The 13,964-nt window shown below is 34.1% G+C and overlaps 1 protein-coding gene across 1 annotated transcript in view; it reads right to left on the bottom strand.

Moving 5' to 3' along the window:
* Nucleotides 1–304: 304 nt before the first annotated feature.
* Nucleotides 305–13,964, bottom strand: part of LOC130049427 (receptor-type tyrosine-protein phosphatase alpha-like) — a 63,329-nt gene continuing 49,669 nt past the window's right edge. Inside the window, exons 13-27 of the mRNA XM_056146973.1 lie at nucleotides 13,555–13,642; nucleotides 12,652–12,725; nucleotides 12,348–12,384; nucleotides 10,646–10,743; nucleotides 9,559–9,687; nucleotides 9,246–9,394; nucleotides 9,021–9,156; nucleotides 8,487–8,633; nucleotides 7,549–7,642; nucleotides 6,742–6,815; nucleotides 6,518–6,652; nucleotides 5,962–6,081; nucleotides 5,524–5,666; nucleotides 2,006–2,166; nucleotides 305–1,070 (exon numbers count right to left, since the gene is read on the bottom strand). Coding sequence (XP_056002948.1) covers nucleotides 1,048–1,070; nucleotides 2,006–2,166; nucleotides 5,524–5,666; nucleotides 5,962–6,081; nucleotides 6,518–6,652; nucleotides 6,742–6,815; nucleotides 7,549–7,642; nucleotides 8,487–8,633; nucleotides 9,021–9,156; nucleotides 9,246–9,394; nucleotides 9,559–9,687; nucleotides 10,646–10,743; nucleotides 12,348–12,384; nucleotides 12,652–12,725; nucleotides 13,555–13,642 — 1,608 coding nt within the window. The 3' untranslated portion in view covers nucleotides 305–1,047. The remainder of the gene's footprint in view (nucleotides 1,071–2,005; nucleotides 2,167–5,523; nucleotides 5,667–5,961; nucleotides 6,082–6,517; nucleotides 6,653–6,741; nucleotides 6,816–7,548; nucleotides 7,643–8,486; nucleotides 8,634–9,020; nucleotides 9,157–9,245; nucleotides 9,395–9,558; nucleotides 9,688–10,645; nucleotides 10,744–12,347; nucleotides 12,385–12,651; nucleotides 12,726–13,554; nucleotides 13,643–13,964) is intronic.

Raw genomic sequence — 13,964 nt, 5'->3', positions numbered from 1 at the left:
GCTGGAGGCTGGAGTTTTTGTTTAAAATTCTTCCCGAGTGCTGGACATCAAACTGAGTGTAGGGTAGTGAAATTCTATCACTGATTCTGCGGCTCCATCGGGATCAGGTCCCTGAGCCTTGCTAATTGAATTGTGTGTAAAGTGAAGAAACGTTACATCTTTAGATCCTCCTTTACACGTAGCATGATAATGGCAACGTGGTTATAATAATCCTGGGAGTCTCTACCAAAGTTCACAATATTTTATATGTGAAATCCTTGGGTGAAGAATAGGGGCTATGAAAAATATATTAAAGACTCTGATCTCGAATTTGTAATAGTTCTTTTTATTGGCGAAATACGTATTTGCAAAACAGTATATAATGGTTTTTAAAAAAATACCAAATAAGGTGGGTCATGACACTAATATTTTGATACATATCATCATATGATGGCGATTTAAATGTTTTGTGAATTAATTGTATCGTTCGATTTGTTTGTTTGTCATCTTTCCTCAGTGGATAAAAAGACACTGAAACACACATCCTGAGTTTAAATCCACCAGAGTCAAATGTTCATATTCCTTGAAATATTGTCTTTCAAAATCATGTTTTTTTAATCCACAATTGCATATTTTTGCCATTTTGGCATAGAAACGTACTACATATAGCCAGGGGATACTTACTCCTCCTAGGAATATATCATATATTAATGTGATATTCATTGTGAAATATGCATGATCTTGTGTATTAAATATTGAACGTATTCTACCCTATCTTCCATAAAAACGCTTCTCTCATTTATTTTCTTACATTCGTTCCTATTTTCTCAATCTCTCTCACATCAACATTTTAAACTATAAAATACATATAACAACGAAATCGTAATAAAACTATAAAATTACAATAGAGGGTGATAAAAACAATCTATTTCTAAACGTTAATATCAAATGACAAATCATTAACACTAACATAAAATGAGAAATTAAAACAACGCAGCACGCCCCGTCCTCCTCTATTGATTGTAGTATACGTTTTCTGATGTAGCCTCGATGTAGTCACAAACAGCTCTATACACCAACAGATACTCGTCCTGAAAGTTTAATAAAAAACACGAACTAGTAATTGAAAATATCAGTAAGCATTGCGTATATCATAGACTCTAGTCAGCAAATGCTCCCAAGAGCTATGTTAGTGAAAATCCGAAATTTTGATAAAATACACGAACTAGTAATTGAGACTGTCAGTAAGCATTGTGTATAACTTCGTACTCCATATGTAAGAATATTTGCAAGGAATAGTTTAGTGACAACCTCGCAAAAAGGATGGTCACATGGTTTTGTATTAATATAGCAGGGGTCTAATTATAGATTGTAAGTTGAAACAGAATTTTTAAATTTTTTAGTGATGGACCATCACTATATCCTTGATAGTGACTCATTAGTACATCCTTAATGTGACTTATTAGTACATACTTAATAGTGACTCATTAGTACATACTTAACAGTAACTCATTAGTCCATACCTAGTAGTGCTCCATCAGTACATATCTAATAGTTGACAATTGGTACATACTTAGTAATGGTTGATTAGTATATACTTAGTAGTAGTCGATTAGTACATACTTAGTAGTGGTCGATAAGTACACACTTAGTAGCAACCCATCAGTACATGTTTAGTAGCGAGCAATTAGTACATACTTAGTAGTTGTCCATTGGTACATATTTAGTAGAGACCCTTTAGTACATACTTGAGTAGTTGCCCATTAGTACAAACTTGAGTAGTAGCCCATTAGTAGAAACTTGAGTAGTTGCACATTAGTCCATTTTTAATAGTGTTCGATTAGTACATACTAACTTGTAGTAGATTAGTACATACTTAGTAGTTTTTGATTAGTACATACTTGGTAGTATTCGATTAGTACATACTTAGTAGTTGCCCATTAGTACATACTTAGTAGTTTTCGATTAGTACATACTTAGTAGTTTTCAATTAGTACATACTTGGTAGTGTTTGATTAGTACATACTTAGTAGTGGTGGATTAGTACATACTTGAGTAGAACAGAATTCTGGTCTCCTTGTCTGCAGTTGTCGTACAGCTGTAAAGACGTCAATATTGTCATCCATCTTCAGCTGTTGTATCACGTTATACACCGAACAGAAAACACCACACAGCATGGCGCCATTTCTGTAACAATTCAAGAGAAATACATGTAAATGTTGTGATCGATAGAGATTCCCAGATCAGTCGAGTTGGATAGTGTACAACTTAATGCTTTTTGTAAGGTACTACTGTTACAATAATTACAATATACTAGAATCGACGCCAGATTGACCACTCCGATAGCTGTGTAACATTTGTTTTTATTTTTCGGAACACTCGGTAAATAATTTGTCCCCACCCCTTTATTGGCTATAATTAGATAACATAAGAAATTACAAGAATTTCTATACCGTTTGACAATAAAATCAAAAAACACATCAACTTCAATCAACAGTTTCGGAAGACGTGTTCAGTAAGACCAAACATCACATTAAACTCGATTCTTTTGTCAGATTTCGAAAAAATTTAAATATGATTGGGGCCTCCGTGACCGAATGGTTAGAGCATCGCGCTCTAAATCACAAAGCCTCTCACCTCTGTCGGCACGGGTTCGAATCACGCTCGTGCCGGTAAGGGAGAAAGTTTATCAGTTTCCTTTCGGAGGATCGGGGGTCTCTTCCCAGGTACATTGTATCTGGGTTCTCTCTTCCACCACTAAAAACTGGGCGCCACCATATTAGTGAAAAATTGTTGAGTGTGGCGGAAAACATCAATCAATCAAATATGATAAATCTTATCATATTCTAGTGAATGAAGGACAAAATACAAATGTTTCAATTTTCACAGTTCTACATAACACATTGAACATAGATGATGGTTTTTTATTTTTATGGATTGAATACAAATATCCATTGTACCCAATGAATGATTCTTTAATTAAACGATACAAGTTTTATATCCTCTGCAGTTGATTTTATATTGACATAAAGTTTCAAATAAATTCTGGTCGTAGCTCTAAACTAGTTTCCCATTTTGACTCATAGTGTTTTGTAGACATCAATAAATCTGGACCTTTTTCTGTTCGTAAGTAGACATCTAATAAATTCTGGTTGACCTAGTGTAGGAATACCCTTGAGGAATTCCTTTCCATTACTATTAATTAAGACATCATGTGTCATTTTAATTCTTTTAGAAAGTAATCGAGAATTGGAAAACAAATATTCTGTAGGGAATACAACCAGGCCTTATTATTTTTCATGTTTAAGCGGTTGTTATAACAGCAATCTTCCTCATATGTTGTTACACCTTCAGATTCAATATATTGGTATGTCTACATCTTCATATTCAATATATTGATATTTCAGTTATTGATGATAGTGCCCAAGTCCACACCAGCTTGTTATCGCAACAAAAATATAATTCTTGGAACATTTCTTAATTTCCAATAAAACGTCAGATGGAGAACTCATGATACAGGTAAATTCATTGGTATAGAAAAGTTGGCTTACAGTTTAATTTACAAATTCGTTCTTTCTTTCTAAACTTCGACAATATTTTTCTAGAGTTTCCTTTTCGTTCTAGCAAGCAAGTTTTTGATAAAAGCTTTAAGAAGTTCTTCAACATTCGTATGAGTTACATTAAGCTTTCATAGGATTCCGGGAGAATCATCCACGTGTCTGAAAGATCATAAATGTTTTGCAATGCCTCTTTTTCCTAGAGATTTAAAATGTTGTTACACCTCGTAGCATACAGTACTTGTTTCATGAATACCTAATCACCTAACTATATTTAAACATACAGTAGAAACTGCCTAACCCGACATCTGTGGAATACGTTTTACTGGGTATTCTGATTCTTAGTTTCATTCTCATTCTTATATACTGTTTATTCTACACACCATGTATATGACAAAAATCGTATCCCATCAGATATCAGCATTCTTCACTGTGGTATTGCATACTCTGTAGAATGTACCATTAAAGGGTTGTATGGGGTTGCTGCATATTGTACCTTTATATTTTGAATGGATTTTGTATTTTTCATTTTATAAAATGATATTCTCATATGATTCATTCTTTATGAGTAAGTAATTAAATTTCCAATAACCTTTTCTTTTGTTGAATTTCGTAAATGTAATGTGATGATTATTTATTGAATGATGTGGCCTGTACCCAAGATTAATTCCAGCTGTATTACAATGCCATTAATCCATTAGATATTAGAAAAATGCAGTCTAGCTTTTTAGTATGGTTAGTTTTCAATTAAGGATATATTTTTCTCGCTTTAAATTTCACGTTCGGAGGATCAGTCAAACCATGGATATCTTCCATATTGATAAAACATATATTACCTTTTTTTACTATCAAAGTTACAATTGTTCAGATTTATGCATTGAACAAGATTAAAATCGCAGTTCATAACGACGTCACCTTCAAAGTGGAAAATATTTGAAACTAAGCGACAGAAATTTGGATTATCCATGTTTGGACCGTATATATTTTCACTTATGAGCTAACATACCTATTGAGCACTTTAAATTCAAGTACACGCAGATTACCTTCCTGATCAGTGTGTTCTGCTAAAACTATGTATTCAAAGTCATCATTTAATACCATTGCAATACCACAAACATGGGTCAGGGGATATATAGGTACTTTATCCCCAGAAAGACCTAATTTATTTGTGATCATTCATTGTATAATGCATATCATGTAGGAAATAGATTAATCTTTGATTAATATAGTGTTTTTAATTAATAAAATTTAGTACATTCCTCCTTTTATCTAACTCTCCAAGATCCCTGTACTTCAGGAATACAAACTCGTTTGAAAGTATATAGTTCAAATTGATTTTTAAAAATATCTACATTTCCAATGATTTTGCCAATGATATCTTTACAAATTGTAATGATAGCCATTTCCTCGTGAATACATGCAGTTGTAAACGATACCAACGTCATCGATTAAGTCAAACCTCATGTGCTTCTTGTCGCACTGTCCGCAGAAAAATCCTTGGAAGTACCACTCAGCGGGTATTGTGTGGTGATAGTTTAATAGATAGATTAGGTGCAAGTTTTCAACAGCCACATCAAGTGTTTTATTTACCGGTACATCGCGACAGTCCTTAACTAAAACCTAGATAATGTTCAACGTATAATTTAGCGTAGAATTCCTTGTAGAAAAAGTTCTATTCAATTATCTATTTTATTTTAGTTATTTTTGGATCACGATACCGGTGTTGTTACTATTTATAACTTTACACTGTTCACTGCCCACCGTTAATGTGGTGCCATTCAAAACAAGACACATTTCATTAGATATACATTATCACAAACATTGAACCCACAATGTTTAGGTATTAGGTTCGACGCGGCCATACTAGGGGGATATGACCTCCCGATCACGACATAAATGCTGTAACCACTAAGCTACCGCGACTAGTAGTAGCATAATATATCATTTACATTGTCAGAGAGAGAGAGAGAGAATTTTATTTTCTTACTTGCTGACGACAGTGATTGGGTATTCTGTAGAGAGATTCTGAGCAAATGACACTAAGTTTCGGAGAAACGAAGTGTCACGAGGAGTTCCGGAAGACTGCACTGGTCCTTGTGGTTCTACTATTGTTATAAGCTGAGGAGTCTCCTAAAATGAATAAAGATCTGATATGTCTACAAGAAATGTAAGTATGTGTAACTACAGCAATCATTGTCTGGTTTCTAGCCTTAATATCCGTACAGCACGACAACAATTCAACACAGCAGCTGCAGTAATAATAAAACTGGCCCGCATTTAATGAAAAATATCACGTTTTGTCTCGCACGAAAACGTCCAAACATTAAAGGGAAATATCAGGATCGTTTTTCCTTGACCATGTTTGGAGGTATTCTAAGAGGCAACTATGGTCTGTAACAGATGCGTATACAAACGTCTCACTCACCTCATCTCTTGAAATCTGTGCTGTGGTGATCTTAACATCTGTGCTTTTTTCAGACTGATGACGCACCTCAAAAGGCGCCAAGGATTTAGTCGAACCTGCATCTGGAAACCATGCTTTTGACTGAAGCAAAGATAAAAACACTTAATATGAAGATCACTGCTGTATATGAATAGCCATGAAACTACTGTTTCACCTGGCTAGCTTACATTCTATTCAAAATACGTTAACGATATACGGAAATATTCAGCTAGATACAAGTCCTGTATGCAATGATGTTAAGTGGAAACGGTGAATATAACGTACGCTGATTAATCTCATAAATCTTTTTACAAGAATACAAAACTGAGAGTAGAACAAACATGGACTCCGGGATATATCATGTATTTTTCTATAAATAGCATTTGACTTTAAATGAAACAAACCTAACAAAGATACAAGCGACAATCAAGAAATTGAAGTATTCACCATTACCCGACATACTAATCAATTTCTTGAAAGTGATTTCAAAAAACGGGTATCCATATTGCATGTCGATTATTCTAATACAAATACAAACCGATTTTATTTCACGTAACGGATCCATGCAGATCACGGTATTGGATTCATGGTCATTGAGCAGACGAAGAAAGTCCACAGCGCCCTCTGCTGATGGATAATTCGTCACTATGAAGGTCCTATCATCTGTGTATGACTGGAGAATAAATAAGGCACAGTTGCACTTTAGATACTTTGGGGGTATAGCATTGTAATGTTAATATTTCTTGTCTGAATCGTACTCACAGGGACATGGATGGCATTGATGAAGTTTCCACGTTTTGCAACCGATGATGTTAGATATAAGCTGTACTTGTCAACTAAATTGATTAGAAAAATACTAACTGTTATAAACATTTCTCTATGCTAAACTCTGTATTACATCTTCATCAAAATTTAACGTTAGAATAAGGTATCGTATTTACAAAAAATCTGCATTTCTCAATAGCAGTCTACCTAAGCATTTTGTAATACTTCATACAAAAATTGCCTGCAAATAATAATGTTAAATTGCTGTAGTACTTCGGCATTGATATAACATCTCGCGTGATCAAGGAGCAAACTACAAACCAATGGAACTTGTAATATTGGAACATTTGATAATATGTAGAAAATAATTTGTAGTCTTTATATCAATAACTCATCATCTGCATAATTCTCATCTAAGTTTTACTTCTCTCAATAAGGAAACCAAATTTATAGAGAGAACTTAAATAGACACGGCCTGTTGTCTGATATTATCATGAATTATCATCATAAAATAGTGTTTAGATGAAACTAGACTAAAGTCATATCAATCCAAAGCTCTGAATTATCATCATCACGCACATCTAATGTGGGTTATGCAATTTCAAACTTATTGATCATACTGTAGTGGTGCCTTACCACAATTGCAGCTGAATACTACAAAAATAAAATTTTCCAACACAACAATGATCCTAATATATACGATCCAAATTGATACCCTTAATATGTGAGTCGTTCTCCATAGTTAGAACGAGGAGGTATGATATCGTATTTTCTGAAAATAAAAAGTAAAATCATAATACTCACGTGGTAATAAATCATATCCGTTTTTGTTCGAATTGTGTTGGCTAGCAATTTTATAATCTGTTGGCGTGTACATTGGTCGTATTTTCATCAAGAGCTGAAAAACAAAATAAGATTTCAATATTTCATTTCTGAAGTACGTACAAAATATAACTGTACGACCATATTTTATACAAAAAACCCTTCTGTCGACAATGCCAGGCTTCATCAGTGTAATGATAGGAAATTAGAAAAGTATTTCAGAGCTAGGGGGATGACTGGTTGTTATGTATTGTTGAACACAAAAAATATATTTTTGTCACAAAAACACGATATACATTGGCGCTGCTCATTTGTAATTGTGGTGTCACAAACTACGTCATTACAGTCGAATATGTTCAATATGCTACAAAAAGTGCAATTCATGACCAGTCCGGGGCATTGTACATTAAAAATAACATAATTACTGTAAATGCCCCAGAACAGGATTCCCAAAGGACAGAGGTAGATGGAGACAACTTGTTGAAGCCTTATGTCCCAACGGGGACGAAAAGGATAAGTAAACATTGGCGCTGCTCATTTGTAATTTTGATGTCACAAACTACGTCATTACAGTCGAATATGTTCAATATGCTACAAAAAGTGCAATTCATGACCAGTCCGGGGCATTGTACATTAAAAATAACATAATTACTGTAGCATGTAAAATCCTTTCTATTGAATTTTCTGTCGTAAAACAAATAGGGGAGATTGTGTTCTTTCCAATTAATAATGTCAGAACAATTCCGGGCAACAAACGGAAGCATCTGTGGCAAGATGACAGAAACTGGAGCACATCTAGTGGTCCCAAAATTTTACATTGGCCATGAGCTTGTATTTCTACAGTGTTCTATTATTTTCAACACACACAAATCAACCAGCTTAAACTAGTTTAATACAAATTCAAGTGAATCCAAACGCACCTCAAACTCCTTCCTAATTGTCGTCTGGTTGGCTGGCTGGTCTCCCGCCAAATTTTCTGCCTTCTGCATGAACTGATTAAGACTCTGGGTGTCAACAGCAGATTTAAAATATTCGTTCAGAGCAAGAAACACCGTCATGTATTGTTCCTGAAATGGGAAATCGACTGATTAGCAAAATCGAATACATGATAAGATGGAAGGATTAAATTATTTTTCTTGATCATTTCTATCAGGTTTTTTGTTATTACATATTTCGGATTTCAAACATTTCGGTTGAGCATCACTGAAGAGACATTATTTGTCGAAATGCGCATCTGGTGCATTAAAATTGGTACCTGTATAAGTTTTACATGTATATGATATATCACCCCATATTTTCATTTTGATAAAAGGAATAATTCTTAATTCAAACCATGTACTTCTCCACAAATATTTCAAACTCGCATTTACTATTCATAATATTCATAAATATTCATATTGAAAGATAATATACATCAATGATTACGGCGTATAAGAAAACTAAGGTTGAATTACATAGGTTTGGACCATGTTCATTCGATTTGCCCTCATTGTCTTCACGTATTCCGCTATATTGACTTTGTCCGTCGCCTTCCCGGCTTTATACAAAGCATCCAGGGCGATATATGTCCCAGTCCGCCCTATTCCGGCACTGAAAAATACCAAGTCCATATAAAAAGCACAAAGTTTTCAATTCATTTCACCTCATATCCTTTATCAAACTTGAAGCAACTTTTTTACCTGCAATGTACAACAATCGGTGCTTTATTTTGATTGGGTTTTGTCCTCGTCACGTGGTCATGGAAAACAACCAAACAGAGCGGATCTGGAGTCCCGTGATCCGGCCAGGAGGTGTAGTGATATTGTGTGACAACGCGGGACTTTTTGAGCTGAAAATACAGAACAATGTTAACAAGTGTATAGATGTATGGGAATATAGATTGATATAGATATTTGTTTTGAATTATTCGACAAGATGATTTCATTTTATTGCTTGGTTTTCTATTATTTCGCCCATGCAAATTGTATCTATTTAAGAAACAGTCTATATTACCTCTTTGTGTGAAACGGAGAGTTTTCTGATGACGTAAAACGCATATTTTTTCTCTTCCACAGATTTGACCACAAGTTGTCCAAAAGCTCTGGCTTTCATTTCTTCTGGCCAGTACTGTGTACACTTTATCTGTAAATAGCATTCATTTCATCAATATTAATTTTAAATTAGAATACTTTAAATATGTCTATAGTTAATGAACAAAAATACTTTTAAACTTCTACTTGTTCAAGCTGAAGATGTATTTCTACGCTCAAAGGTATTCAATGTCAGCATTTTATTGATCCTGTTTTACCACTCGTAATATCAATCGTGTAGAAATAGGTTTTCATGCAAACATTATAACTGACACGATATTGAACTTTCCTTAATAACATAATATCATTAGTCAATTACCATATCATGGAGGTAATAGTAAATTCTGTTACTTGGATATTAATTTGATTCAGTGGGGAAAAATCACAGTAAAATCATCTTTAAATGACCATAATGACCGTTACAAAACAATAGTAATAAACTGAATAAAATGTCCAAGCATCAATTTGTTCGAAATGACTCCTAAAAACCTTGAAGTTACATATGTCAAACTGTCACACACATATAAGATAACTTGCTCTCTATTTTTATCACACAAGGTTTTTTTAATATTCTGATCTTCAACCCCATCTTTACAAAGTTTCGTTTTCATTTTCTTTTTCACATCTCGACTGATTCTGTTTTTGAGATTAAAGTTTTACTGTGTTTATCTTATTCATTTCTGCACCTTATTCCAGTTGATCATTAACACATAATTAATTTGAAGTGAAGGATTTAGATGAGAATAACGGTTATAACCCCCAACCACAGGGTAGGACAATTTCGAATAAAGGAACGTGCTGTGTTTTTAAACATATTGACGGGTGAAATCCCAGATTACGGCCTGGAAAAGTACCTTCTAATGTTGAAACTCATCCCTTTAAACATTCTATGGATCCGACCCTAGATTCTATCTCTGAAAGTACATTGGGTTATGTACCTCCACGTATACTATAGTTTTTCTCAATTCCAATTTTTAATCCCTGAGAGGTTCTTTACTGTAAAGATTTACCTTGACTCCCTCTTTAAGATTTGTCAACATCACAATCTGACTAACATTGTCCTGCCATATCATCGCCCAGAAATCCACCAGGGTGTTTTGTTTAGGTCCTGGAAGATATTGAGATATACAAAAAACACTTTGCAAATTGATGTATCCAAATCCATAGACAAATATAGCATTTGAAAGGAATTGTGTATCCTGCCTACATATTTCATTACCACTTTAACTTTCTGTACAGTCCAGACGCTTGAGATTTCATTTTCGTGTTGATTTTAGCCGAGTTGCGTAGCAAGTCCCGGCTTTTAAATTAGCGAATGATAGGCATCCAGTCGGGCAGACGGGCGGGCTTGCGGCGTCCACAATTACCTTGTCCGGTCTCTAACTTTCCTGCTCTTTTATGCAACTTTGTGAAACTTACATAACAATTCCATTCAAAAGAGGAAGGTTCCTATTTATTTTGAGGTCAAACGGTCAAAGGTCAAGATAACTTGATCACTAAATGCCATAGATTTGAGCTTGTCCGTTCTCTAATTTTCATACTACTAGGGGCATCTTTGTAAAACTTACATAACGTGATCATATCAAAACGAGAGAGGTTACCACTTATTTTCACGTCAAAAGGTCAAAGGTCAAGGTCACTTTGTCACTAAATGCCATAGATTTAGCCTGTTCGATCTCTAACTTTCATACTACTTGGTGCATCTTTGTGAGACTTTCATATGTTGATCTCATATAAAAGAGGAAGGTTTCCATTCATTTTAGGTTAAAAGGTCAAAGGTCAAGGTCTCTTCTTCACTATAAATTGTAAATTTGAGCTTGCCTCTATCTGTCATACATGTACTTTCTGGAGCATGTTTATCAGACTTCAAATCCTGATTGCATTCAAGATTCATATTGCTTTTGAAATCCAAAGACCAAAGGTCATTATCAAACTAAATACTTATTGCGGTCATTCAAAACTTCATACTTATAAACTTTATTAAATATGTGCGTTTGTTTTTACTTCATGAATGCAAGCGGGCATAATTTACCAAACTGCAACTCGGTCATACGCATCTTTAATGCGTTTTAGCAATTTTTAATTTCTCTTACATTCCGTGATCAAGATAATACATTGATTCCAGTGGTTTTGCATGGAAGCAAGACTTTCAAATTGACTCGATTGGATCGCATCATTGACGATAAACATCTAGAACGCGTCCGAATAACTAGGTTCGAATCCATCATTAATCTACGGTTAGCAGCTAACTAAACACAGCAGTATACTTGATATACATTTCAGAAACTATTCGTACTAACAATGATAGACTGTATTCTTATATTTCTTAAAATGGGAATCAACTCAAATACAGTGTAAACATAAATATACACGTGTAGGATGCCCGGGTAGCGCTAATGCTTATCATTTCTATGACCTCAGTTCGATCTCCGTGATCGGCAGGGGTTGTATGTGAAAATGTATGGTGGTCACCTGCTCAGATACGTGGGTTTACTACATATAAACCCACATAAAAACCTCCTAATGCAAACATCCGTACATATGCAAGGATCAGATTGGACATTCGCGACTTTATCGTGGGTCATATAGTACATTTTTATGTACATTTGCATGCATGTAAATACCGAATAAACATTTAATTATGTATTCATATTCACGTGTATATATATATATATATATATATATATATATATATATATAGATAACAAATACCTTGTGAAGCTATGTATTCATTCTCTTCGTATGTTCCCTTAAATGAAATAAACATAGAAAGTGGAAACACAAATGTCGAACACTTCGGTATTAAGAAAACACAGTATAACGCTCTTCGTCATTATAACTTAAACTGAATTCACAAATTTATGAATACGAGAAGTTTACAAACATTTTGACAATCTTTAATTTGTGCAATCAATTGTATTTCAAAAAATCAATTCTTACTCTATCTCCGACTTACTTAATATAGAAAACATAAGCATTTATTTTCTTCAACTACTAGTTCATAATGTCGACTCACATTGATGTAATTGGCGTTGATATAGTCAGACGATGTTCCATTATCTCCATTTAAAATGACTCTGGAATGATCATCTGTAAACAAAAAATAAAAAAGATATGTGTCTAGTTTTAAAAAAAATTCATACAAACGTTTTCAATCAGGTCCGAGAAACCGCGCTGAGCGAGAATAACATGGAAGGTGCGTGAGGGATCCCGACATCGAAGTAAAGCCTTTTTATGTAACCAAAAATGAAATAGATAGATGATTTCATTGTTAAACATTCTCATTTGAAACATGGATTTCTCTTATCATTTTCAAATGATACACAAGAAAATACTTTCAGCGTATTTTTTATCAGATTACTGTAGTGCTGGATTCGTTCAAAATGTGAGCACTAACATAATTGATTGCTATATTCGTCTTTTCTATATATCAGTACCAACACAGAGAACAACTGCACCACATTCTTGGATATCAGGCTACCCCTTGCTACTACATTAAGCTATTCCTTGCAATTTCTGTTTTATAAATCCCATGAAGGTGCCCTTTACAAGTTCATGAAAGTTGAATATTACATGTAAATGAGTTAGACCAACGTGGAAGTTATATATAAACCAGTAGTTATAATTATAAAAAGTATTCCTTCAACAGCGTTGTTCAATGCGTTATAAACGCCATCGCTATTAACGTTAGATACTCGCATATGCAGGTTACTACAAAAGTATAAAAACAAACAGAAATTGCGCTTCATGGCACATGATCATTTTAGATGAATGAGGACAGAATAAATTCTAGGTCCCACATTTGTTGTTGCTTTTATATTCTCCGTTAGACTTGTGCAGAAATAGAGAATATGTAGATAAAATACAGTTACTCTATTCAGCAGGGATTCTTTTATAACATATCACCATGAAAACATACACGGGAAAGTGGTTTTAAATCTGTTTCTCGGCACGTTTTCGGGTCGCTTTCCGGCATCACACTGGTGTTGTTCCCCGTACGGCAACATCTACAGGATGAATAACAGATAATTAAAATTTCTTCTCCTTAATTGTACGTTAGATACATCAGGTTATGAACAATTTATATAGATCATACAAACGAGATGCTGATCAAAGTGACTTTAAAGATTTTTAAGCCAATATCATTTTCAAACTAACTTATTTCCCTTTTTAACCTTATAGATCTTTACCAATGGAAATAATAGTCATTTCCTCATGAACGTTAACAATGTGTATACGAATCTTTATACACACAGTGCGACTATTTTAACGGCTGAGAATACTCTGAGAGAAACGGAAGTAAAATGTAAATATGATAAATGAATTTCA

This window comes from Ostrea edulis, chromosome 8, assembly GCF_947568905.1.
Source record: "Ostrea edulis chromosome 8, xbOstEdul1.1, whole genome shotgun sequence".
Lineage (NCBI taxonomy): Eukaryota > Metazoa > Mollusca > Bivalvia > Ostreida > Ostreidae > Ostrea > Ostrea edulis.
Note: the sequence above shows the minus strand (reverse complement) of the source record. Positions and strands in the feature narration are given on the sequence as shown.